Raw genomic sequence first — 11880 nt, forward strand, 5'->3', positions numbered from 1 at the left:
AAGTATTTTTATGACAAATTTAATGAATAGAAGTCGAGAGTGGTTCCAACCTTTTTGCAAATCCTAACACATTACGAGTTGATTGCTAAAAACTCATTCTGTCAATGACAAAGGACTAATTAAAAATCGAGCATGGTTAAGGTTTTTTACAAATAACTCCGAATGTACTAGGATTTACGTTAGGATTGTAAGGAGAAAAAATGTTTCTTTTTTAATTCTGCATCGAATGATATAAAAATGTACAGGGGTTGCCATTTGAAACAAGGCTCTAAAGTTTAAGAAGTTTGAAAATAAATTGTAAACACCCCGTAGTAATTCAAATCAATCAAACTTAATTAATAAGTCTGTTAGACGTACGTACTAATAATGTTATCAAGAAAGCACCGTTTCTATTTTTTATTAATTTTTAATAAAACTAAAGTTGTAAAACAGATTTTTTTGGTTTTTATTTTTTTAGAAGAAAAAAAATTGCTATTATGACGTCATACTTTTTTGGGCTACTCTGTATAATCAAAAATATTTTCCGGAAATGTGTCCTAGAGTATAAATACTCCAACATAAATAATAAGTGAGCTACAGAAGACGGGAGCTGGGCGGGACCAGTTATTTTTGCAAAACTAAAATTTTAAATTTCATAATTCATAAATCATAACAATCCGTTGACAAATGTGAAATAACTGAGACATTAAGCTCGAAAGTCTTAGGTGAGACACTCTGTATAACTCTTTTAGTTTTTTTGAGTTATTAAAAAAAATATTTTAATGGCACCCCATTAGCCCAGCGATTTTTTAATAGATTACAGATTACGAAGTAACTTAACAATTCAAATTAACAATTATTTTCGCTTGCAATGAAAAAAAAAATGCTTGTAATTTTGGTTACACGCACTTACAAAATTGCCCATCAAATGTGCGCTTTTTGCTACCATAACGAGATAATTTCAAGTTTCACTATTCAATAAATCGAAACGCAATTTGAATGCGATAAAAACTGAGATCAGGTTAGGCAACAATTTTTTTATCTTTATCTCAAGCTGCAAAAAATATGTTCCGAAATAAATCGGCCAAAAGTTTATTTGTCATTTATTTACGACTGAAGAATTGTTAAATTAAATAGCATGCAATGTCCTACACCAAAATTCTGTTTTGGGCGATTAGGGTTGCATTTTTTGCTAATAAACGCCAATTTGAAATAATATGAGTGTTTCCTACCTTTTGGTACCTCGCTGTCACAATCTAACTCGCCTTTATTTAAACAACCCGAACATCACTTTAATAAGTAAATTTAAACGAAAACACAGAAACCGAACTGCACGATTCGGACGCGCACAAAAGACTAACTAAGAATACGTAAGCTAATAGTCTTATCTCGGGCCGCAAGAAATTGTCCAGAAATAAATCGACAAAAAGTTAAGTGAAGTGAAGTCGTCATATTTACGGGGGAAATTTCTTTAAAATTAAAACACTAGGATTATATTTTACACGAGCGGGGGTGTATTTTTGTTTCTGTTAGTTTGTGAGGAAAATTCACTCTCTTCGATCGGATACTTGAAAAATCTCGACTGAAATATTTTTTTGCCTTAGAATTTTTTCTGTTTTCCTTTGGAAATTCTGGATATTTTTGAAAAATCTCCGTTGATGTCGTTAGAATTCTTTTTTGTTTTCTTTGAAGTTTCGAAAATTGTTTAAACTATTTCGCAGTGTAATATTTTAGTTTCTTCGAATATCTTCTCCTGCTAGATATTTAAAAAATCCGAGTTTTCTTCCTTGATGTTTTACGACATTGTTTCTTTTTTAATTGTCTTGGGCAGTTTGAGATATATTTTTAATTATAGAATTCCTTTTTTAGAAATTTTCTATGCTTTTATACACGAATAGAACAACCTTTAAGCTAGTGTTTCAGGATAGTTTTTTACAGTACCTTGATCTTTTGAGAAATCCCGCCTGAAGTATAAATTCGAGAATTTTGTTCTTTGACATTTCTTCTGCTTTCTTTTGAATGTAGATTTCTGTTCAATGTTTTGTGTCTTTAACCATCTTTGCAGCTCGTTATTTTGAAAAACCTTTACTAATTGTAGAAATTCTTTCTTAAAAAAATTCTTGTGTCTTTTTGACCATCTTTTGCTGTTCGATATTTCAGAAGACCTTCTTGAAATATCTCTAAAAAATTTGAATTTTTTTCTATATAAATAAATTTTCTATGATTTCCTACATTTACAGGAGACATTTTAAGCTGGTTTTTCAGTCTTTCTTGAGCAGTTCGAAATTTTTTGATGATCTCTCTTGAAATCTCTTTAAATTTTAAAATTCTTTTTCTTTTACTAATTTTTATACCTCCATCTCTAATAAAATAGCTCTAAACTCGAAAATTTCTTCTTTCTTCTTGCTTTTCTTTGTTACTACTTGTACTATAGAATTTTTTTTAATTGATAGTTTTTTAGTCTTATTAACTGTCTTTAGCTCGTGATTTTGAAATATTTTTAAACTGTAGAATTTCTTCTTTAGAAATTTCCTGTAATTTGCTGCAGTGCAGATAATCTTTAAAGTTGATTTTTGGGTTAGCTTCTTCCTCAGTCAACTGATATTTCTGAAGTGTGTTTAAATTTGACAATTTCTTCCTTGGAAATCGTTTGTGCTTTCTTCTAAAAAGTCCAGTACAATTTTTTAGTTTCTTCGACTGTCTTTCATAGCTCGATATTTTGAGAATTCTCTGTTGATTTTTTTTTAAACTTGAGAACTTTTTCTTTAGACCATTTTCTCTGCTGAACTTTGATGGAGATATTCTTTAAGTTAGTATTTCTGCATTTTTTTTTTCTACAGTCTCTTCTATGCTTTTTTGGAGGAATAGAAACTACTTTAAGCTGGAATTTTAGGCTATTGTTTTTTTAACTGTTTTTTCGCAGCGCGATATTGTGAGAACTTCCTACTAAAATATTATTGATAGGAGTATTTTTTCTTTACAAAACACTTATTATTTGTTGCTCCTATAAAAAAAATACGCCGATAATTCCGCCTAGTTATTTGGATTTCTGTAACTAAGTTTTTTGCAATTATTTTGAAAAATCTTCACTGATATAGAAAATCCCGCCTGAAGTATAAATCCAAGAATTTTTTTCTTTGGCATTGAATGTAGATTTCTGTTTAATGTTTTGTGTCTTTAACCATCTTTGCAGCTCGCTATTTTGAAAAACCTTTACTAACTGTAGAAATTCTTTCTTAAAAAAATTCTTCTGCCTTTTTGACCATCTTTTGCTGCTCGATATTTCAGAAGACTTTTGAAATATCTCTAAAAAATTTTTTTTTTTTCTATATAAATAAATTTTCTATGATTTCCTACAAGTACAGGAGATATTTTAAGCTGGTTTTTCAGTCTTTCTTGAGCAGCTCGAAAGTGTTTGACGATCTCTCTTGAAATCTCTTTAAATTTTAAAATTCTTTTTCTTTTACTAATTTTTATACCTCCATCTCTAATAAAATAGCTCTAAACTCGAAAATTTCTTCTTTCTTCTTGCTTTTCTTTGTTACTACTTGTACTATAGAATTTTTTTTAATTGATAGTTTTTTAGTCTTATTAACTGTCTTTAGCTCGTGATTTTGAAATATTTTTAAACTGTAGAATTTCTTCTTTAGAAATTTCCTGTAATTTGCTGCAGTGCAGATAATCTTTAAAGTTGATTTTTGGGTTAGCTTCTTCCTCAGTCAACTGATATTTCTGAAGTGTGTTTAAATTTGACAATTTCTTCCTTGGAAATCGTTTGTGCTTTCTTCTAAAAAGTCCAGTACAATTTTTTAGTTTCTTCGACTGTCTTTCATAGCTCGATATTTTGAGAATTCTCTGTTGATTTTTTTTTAAACTTGAGAACTTTTTCTTTAGACCATTTTCTCTGCTGAACTTTGATGGAGATATTCTTTAAGTTAGTATTTCTGCATTTTTTTTTTCTACAGTCTCTTCTATGCTTTTTTGGAGGAATAGAAACTACTTTAAGCTGGAATTTTAGGCTATTGTTTTTTTAACTGTTTTTTCGCAGCGCGATATTGTGAGAACTTCCTACTAAAATATTATTGATAGGAGTATTTTTTCTTTACAAAACACTTATTATTTGTTGCTCCTATAAAAAAAATACGCCGATAATTCCGCCTAGTTATTTGGATTTCTGTAACTAAGTTTTTTGCAATTATTTTGAAAAATCTTCACTGATATAGAAAATCCCGCCTGAAGTATAAATTGTAGAATTTTTTTCTTTGACATTGAATGTAGATTTCTGTTCAATGTTTTGTGTCTTTAACCATCTTTGCAGCTCGCTATTTTGAAAAACCTTTACTAACTGTAGAAATTCTTTCTTAAAAAAATTCTTGTGTCTTTTTGACCATCTTTTGCTGCTCGATATTTCAGAAGACCTTCTTGAAATATCTCCAAAAAATTTGAATTTTTTTCTATATAAATAAATTTTCTATGATTTCCTACAAGTACAGGAGATATTTTAAGCTGGTTTTTCAGTCCTTCTTGAGCAGCTCCAAATTTTTTGATGATCTCTCTTGAAATCTCTTTAAATTCTAAAATTCTTTTTCTTTTACTGATTTTTATACCTCCATCTCTAATAAAATAGCTCTAAACTCGAAAATTTTTTCTTTCTTCTTGCTTTTCTTTGTTACTACTCGTACTATAGAATTTTTTTTAATTGATAGTTTCTTAGTCTTATTAACTGTCTTTAGCTCGTGATTTTGAACTATTTTTAAACTGTAGAATTTTTTCTTTAGAAATTTCCTGTAATTTGCTGCAGTGCCGATAATCTTTAAAGTTGATTTTTGGGTTAGCTTCTTCCTCAGTCAACTGATATTTCTGAAGTGTGTTTAAATTTGACAATTTCTTCCTTGGAAATCGTTTGTGCTTTCTTCTAAAAAGTCCAGTACAATTTTTTAGTTTCTTCGACTGTCTTTCATAGCTCGATATTTTGAGAATTTTCTGTTGATTTTTTTTTAAACTTGAGAACTTTTCCTTTAGACGATTTTTTCTGCTGAACTTTGATGGAGATATTCTTTAAGTTAGTTTTTCTGCATTCTGTTTTTTTTTCTACAGTCTCTTCTATACTTTTTTGGAGGAATAGAAACTTTAAGCTGGAATTTTAGGCTATTGTCTTTTTAACTGTTTTTTCGCAGCACGATATTTTGGGAATTTTTTTTTTACAAAACACTTATTATTTGTTGCTACTATAAAAAAAATTACGCTGGTAATTCCGCTTAGTATTTTGAATTTCTGTAACTAAGTTTTTTGCAATTATTTTAAAAAATCATCACTGATATAGAAAATCTTTTAAGTTATTTTTCTGTCTTTTCCAGCCGACGAATGCGATGCCGACAAAGAGAAAGAAAATGAAACTCCATCATCCGACGACAATAAATCCAAAAAAGTGTTCAAGAACGCACTGGTGAAAGAAATGGAATTGAAACTAGTAACCGAAATAAAAGAACGTGCCGACCAAAAGAGCAAAAGTTTGAAAGAATCGCCATTGTCAGAACCACTAATGGCTGTGAGTGGCATCAGCCACGACCCTGTAGCTCAACTAGTAACAGAACTATCTCAATCATTCAATCTCGACAAAGACAAAAAAGACCAAACATCAGCACGAAAAAACTCCAATAACGGAGTTAGTTTCGTGTCGCAGCTCAAAAAAATCGATCTTGCGAAAAAACCACCAACGACCAAAGATAAACCAGACGATTCAATAATCGATTTTAAATCGAGATTGCGAAAAGTCGACAGCGATAAAAAACCAGAAGATGCGAATCCGGACGATGAACAGGAGACGAGTAAACGAGAAAGTACGGCGAGTTCAGATAGTGGAAATTTGAAAATCGACGATGGTGAGGATAAACGGAAAAGTACGGGGAGTATAAGCAGTTTGAAAAAATTGTGGGAACCGAAAGAGGACGCTCCGGGAAATGTGCAGTTGAGTCCGAAGTTGGCGTTGAAAAATTGCAAAAACGAGGAGTTGATTAGTGAAGTTTCGCCGGTGGAGACATCCGATGGGATAAAAAGTGATAAAAAGAGTTGGCTGCCGACAGGAGAAGAGAAACCTGTAATACCGACTAAACCGCCGGTTAAAGCGGTTAAACCGGTTATTGCAGGACGGCCAGCCGGTTCAGCGATTTATGCAACCCCGATTGCGCCCACAGGTGGGAATAAACCGCCGATTATGGCAAAGCCGGCCAACTTGGAGAATAAAACACCAGAGGATGATGTGAAGGTGAGTTGAGGTATTGCTAATAAAAAATAAAACTACGGAGAACTAAATACTAGGAGACGAAATGTGACACAAAATCGCTCTAAAATAAATAAATAAATAAATAAATAGTACAGCGTAATATATTTCTATATTACTTTAAAAAAATTGTTTCTCTAAAAAGTTGTTCGTTTAAAAAGTTTAAAAAAGTTTCCCAAAACTAAAGATGTGATGATTTAAGGATGCAGGTCTGCAAAAGATTTGGGGAATTATCAATTTGTTGATAATTCAGAGAAAGTAGAAAGACACCAAGAAATTTTACAAAATATGTAGTAATTAATTACTAATCATTCATTTTTTTCACACCTAAGGTGATTTAACGTTCCAACAAATGGGGGCTGCATTTCACAACGAGATAACAAGTAAATTTGTTGAATACAGAATACAAAGGTGTCTAATAATTTAGACCTAAAATATCATCGAAACTCTTTGATACCATTTGAGAAAGAACATTCAATTCAATCATAAATTAATATTGTTCATTGTTTGTAATTGTTTCCTTTATTATTTTATTTCGTCGTCAAGGATAAAATCGTATTTTATCCACGGTTTACTTTATGGTAAAACGGAATTTTATCGTCTAGAAAAATAAAGTTCACACTCATTGTTATTTTTTTGTTTTTCACGTTTTTTCATTGTTGAATTTTTTGACGTTTACAATTGCCAATCAAATGTACTCGTCTTCTATAATAAATAACTATTATTTTTCACCTTACTGTCTCCGAAATACTTCGAAAAAAAGTTATTTGGTTTTTTTTTTCAATTTTTCTCGATTTTTCAATAACAAAATATTCTTTGTCCAAACATTTGGTTGTTATGGATCGTTTTTTATTATAAATTTAATTTTCTACTATTTTGTCCCTTATACCTTTTTTTAATATTGTTTTCGATACAGTTTGAATACTAACTTTATCTCTGACTATGTATTAATTTTTTAATTTAAATCTCTTTTACTTTTCTATTTACGTTCCTGAAGAGGAATCTTAAGTATAAAGTGTCGTTTTAAACTTCCTGTTAAGCTATGGGAAAGTTTTCTTGGATTTAATTCAATTAACAGAATTGGCAGAACTTGCAGCTTTAACCAATTACCTATTGAAAAAAACCTTTTATCTCTAGTCGAAAGTTAGTCCGATACTTTTGAATCACCCTGTAAATCAGCAAAAAAAATACGTTCACTTTATTATTATTATTATTATTATTATTATTATTATTATTATTATTATTATTATTATTATTATTATTATTATTATTATTATTACATATTATTATTATTACCATTCTATAATAAAAATATTCGGATATAGAAGTACAGAAAATGACGAAAATATAAGATCTTAACAAAAATTAATAAATTAGTGGATACTTATTTAGTTTCCTCTGCAGAAGTTGCATTATATGCATGGTTGTTCATCAAGTCAACTATGGAATTTAAATTCAATGTGCCGTTTCGTTCAAATGACTATTGTAGTCTGAATATTGTCATTTCTGTCAAATTTGATGCATTTTTCGGCAAAGTTTCAAGTCTAGGGTTTGTCTACGTTTATATTTTACGTTTCCGTGATTTTTGTTGTTGTTATGTACTTTTTATAGTTTTTAGATCTGAAGCCTTTTTGCATAATTTTGACGGCATTCACAATTTAAATTTAGCGGCACATTACGTTCAAATTTCATAGGTGACTTGACGAACAACCATTTTTGAACACATTTTAGTTATAGCCAGAGATAAAGTTAGAGCAAACACTTTATCTAAACGATATTTAAAAAAATATGAACAATTTTGCATTGCCTTTATCACTTACTAAATTTAATGCTCTATTTGCCTGTTCGTCAAGTTTTACACTCAGGCACTTTACACCTCTTAAAAGAGAGAAAAAAAATATGAAATAAATATATTCCACTGCACTGATATCCAATCTCACTAGAAAACAAATATTTTTTTCTATTGATTCATTTGTCCAATAAAAAAGAAAAAAAAACATTTGACCAAAAAATCACATTAGCTGTTTTTTACATCATTGGATCGGAAATACGAAATAAAATTATTCTGCAAAAATTTGGCTTGAAAAAATCCTTGAGCTTGAATTGGGTTAAAAGCCATTTTGATATTATTTATCGGAAATTTTAGTATAATTTATGAGGGACAAGATTGAGTATTAATAAATCTCCGCCACAAAGGGATCCACTACCTACCCCAATAACAGTAATGACTGCAGAAATTTTATAACTAGCGGCACGGTCCCATCGGGCGATTTTAAAGCCAGGACCGGAATAAGCACACTAACGTGTTAAAAATGTTTTTATTAAAAAATTACATCAGATGTTCAAATTGATGACTATTTTGGTCTAAGCACAAACAAATTCTTCGTTTACAATTCGCATGAACCCTTGCCGTAAGATTTAAAGATTAACATTCCATTTACAGTAAACAGATAAAATAAATGGTAATCCGGGCCTGATAAATTCTTACCAGCTGCCTCAACCTTCAGACCCAACAATGATCGCGTGCCAATTTTACGACAAATGCAATAAATTTTTGAAAACCACCACCCTGATGGAGACCTTGTGTGGAAGTGATTTACAATTTCACCAAAATTCATGGGAAAAAAGCTGCCCCAATATCAAAACAGAAATTGAAAATCAACGACACATTTTCTCAAAAATTTAATTAGGCACTTCGATGCACTACTTCAAAATACACCTATGGACCAAAGATCGTTGACATTAGACTATAGTTAACTAAGCGAAAGTGAAAAAACACACCATACAAGTAATCATTTTAAAAATTGGTCAAATCGTTCTTTTATACAATAAAATCACATACGATTTTTTTTAGAATTTTAGATTAATTACAAAGAGGTGAAAAGTGCCTGAGTGTAAAACTTGACGAACCCGTTATAGGCTGTTACAAATTTTATAGTCGAAGCAAAAATAAATAGTATTTCTTGTCGACTAAATAATTGCATTAATAGTTTTAACGATAGGGAATTACTTACGCTACCCTCTGACAGGTATTTTGATATTGTTCACAATTTTTAAGCTATTGCTGTAAGACATAAAAAACAATTTTGATCTTCAATATTAAAACATTAATTATTGACTATAAACTTTTTACAAAAATTCTATCTTAAAGGAATTTTACCATACATATAAAAAATACGCCAGTAACTTGAGTTTTCTCACAGCAATACCTTAAAAATTTTGGACAATATCAGAGTATCAAATGGTAGCGCAATTATTTCCCTACCGTTTAGACTATCGATTTATTTTTTTATTCGACTAGAAATATTTATTTTTGCCCCGGCACTTAAAACACCCTGTATTTTTTATTTGCGTTGTCCTTATTTTTTGAATACATACAATCATTGTTTAGTTCACAATAACGTGATTCGAAAATACAGTTTCCAAAATAAGGAAAAAACAGTAATTTAGTTTTTTTATAAGTTAAAAATGATTGTTTCAGTCATTAGCGATACCAACCTAATAAACGTCCCTTGACGGTATTGCAAAGTAAAAAAACTCTAATTAGCTAACTTGGAGTATAAAAAATTTATTTGTGCGTAGGACCCAACTGACAAAGTCGGCAAAGACAACATTTTGGAGCTGTCTCAAGCCCTCGAATCGACTCTCCGCAGCATAAAATCAAACGACTCAGTATCGACAACAACCTGGTTGCAATTATCCGACAAAATCGGCTTGTTGCATGGCTCCTGCATGGACTATGCAGACAACGTAGTTCCTGCTCACACAAAGTTCCAGTTCCGGGAACTGCTCACCCGTTTAGAGACCCAAGCTCGCCAACTGCGCTCAGCCGGTTCACGCAACAGCACCGAAAACACCAGGTACATCAACGAGGTCAACAATACCATCAGAGACGTGGTGAACGTGGTGTTCCGATAGAGACTTATCCTATTTCAAGCGACAAAAAATACACTTGTATTCGACTGTTAGGACCACTCGATTTAATTATATACTTTTCTAGGTAAGCCCATGCATTTATCAAATTTTTTACGTACTGTTGTGTGGTGGTAGGTTTCAAGTGCATTGGTATTATTTGCGGCTGCGCCGCTCTGAAGTAAAATTCTCCCATTTTTTGTTCTCTTGAGTTTTTGGAGATTTTCGATAGAACGACCCCGTGTTATTATTTTCACTAAACTGTGATACCATTTTATTGTTTTAGGTATACGTGCTCAATCATAACTTATTTACTTTTTAGCCGCCCTAGAATTTTCCACGAATTCTTGTTTATGTTTTTATTTTATTTATTCGGACGTTGTTTTGCTGCGAAGCAAACGACGAGTTATTGAAAAATCCTATGCTAGTCCTTTTTATTTGTACGATGTAAATTATCATTTGAACGTGTGAGTGTTCACATAGCGCTAAGGAAATACCTATAGTTTGTGTAGAGTTACTATAAGAGATAAATTTTGTACAATCCCAAAGATACTATAAATTAGCGAATCGAAGCGTCTGGTTTGTTTGCTTATAATTCTCTTTTCTTATTGTGATTTGTGTGTATACTTTGTTTTTTATCTCTTGTTTTGACCGTAGGAAAAGAGGTTATAACCAAACCGATACAATCTGCTCATTTTTCATTCAAGAAGACTTTGATTTAGTTCAAATTGCCAAATGATGTGTTTGGTGTTATTTATAAAAACGCATAAACATTTATGCTTTCCTAGTGTGTGTTTCGAAGAATATTACTTACAACGATATACTCAATATTTGTGCAAAAATAGAACCACAGGATAATAGCTGCTAATAAGTGTCAGTTGATTTGTATTAATTGAATTATCCTACTATACCCATTAGTAAACGATTTTACAGTGTATTATTCCTTTTCCATCTCCGATGAATTTCTTAAAGGTATACAAGAAAAGGGAATGAGATTGTCGTTTTTTTTTCTTAAGGATTATGTCAGGAATCGTGTATTGAGAGTACATGATGTGGTATGTCTGTCTGATTATCGTTTGTTTTTGTGCCATGATATTTTATCAAAACTCAAAATAAAATTCTAAAATAGTAGTTCTCAATTTTGTGATTGGAGTGTATCATGACCCTAAAGTCTGCACTGTCGATAGTTTTAGCATTTTTGTATAAGTACGCAGTTTTGATATTTTTTTGTATATATACCTTTGCTGAATTTTGTACAGGCTTTCTAGATAGGGAATAACAGACTGTATCTATTTAAAAATAAATTTGCTAATTTAAACAAACACTGTGTTTCATTGATACCCTTATTAGTTATTACACCTATTCTGCCGTGCTAAGCAAGAACGTCGTAACTGATTTTATATGAATCTTGAGTTATGTCTTGTTTTCTACATTTTCAGAGTGCACTGTTATTTTAAATGCTAGTAACACGGAATATTGAAGCCAACCTAACAATTTATTTGTAAAAAGGAAATATGTATGCAATTGTATTCATTATTTTGCCAAATCGCTGTTATTCCACATACGACGTTTAATTTTTATTTATTTTTTTAATTAAGCAAAAGTAACTAAGTAAAAAAGTCGTAACTACAAAAATATTTATTAACGGCTTTAAGCAAATGAAATAATACGTAACAACAGGAAATTTATAAAAAAATGTACCCAAGAAA

General features: G+C 30.9%; 1 protein-coding gene across 4 annotated transcripts in view; it reads left to right on the plus strand.

Annotated features, from left to right (window-relative positions):
• The window catches only part of Abl (Abl tyrosine kinase), a 68290-nt gene extending 56797 nt beyond the window's left edge, over nt 1–11493 (plus strand). For all 4 annotated transcript variants that reach the window (XM_015978580.2, XM_064359229.1, XM_015978581.2 and 1 more), the window contains 2 exons: nt 5337–6244; nt 9842–11493. In XM_015978580.2, coding sequence (XP_015834066.1) covers nt 5337–6244; nt 9842–10177 — 1244 coding nt within the window. In that variant the 3' untranslated portion in view covers nt 10178–11493. The remainder of the gene's footprint in view (nt 1–5336; nt 6245–9841) is intronic.
• The last annotated feature ends 387 nt before the right edge of the window (nt 11494–11880 follow it).

This window comes from Tribolium castaneum, chromosome 1 (assembly GCF_031307605.1).
Source record: "Tribolium castaneum strain GA2 chromosome 1, icTriCast1.1, whole genome shotgun sequence".
Taxonomy (NCBI): Eukaryota; Metazoa; Arthropoda; class Insecta; order Coleoptera; family Tenebrionidae; genus Tribolium; species Tribolium castaneum.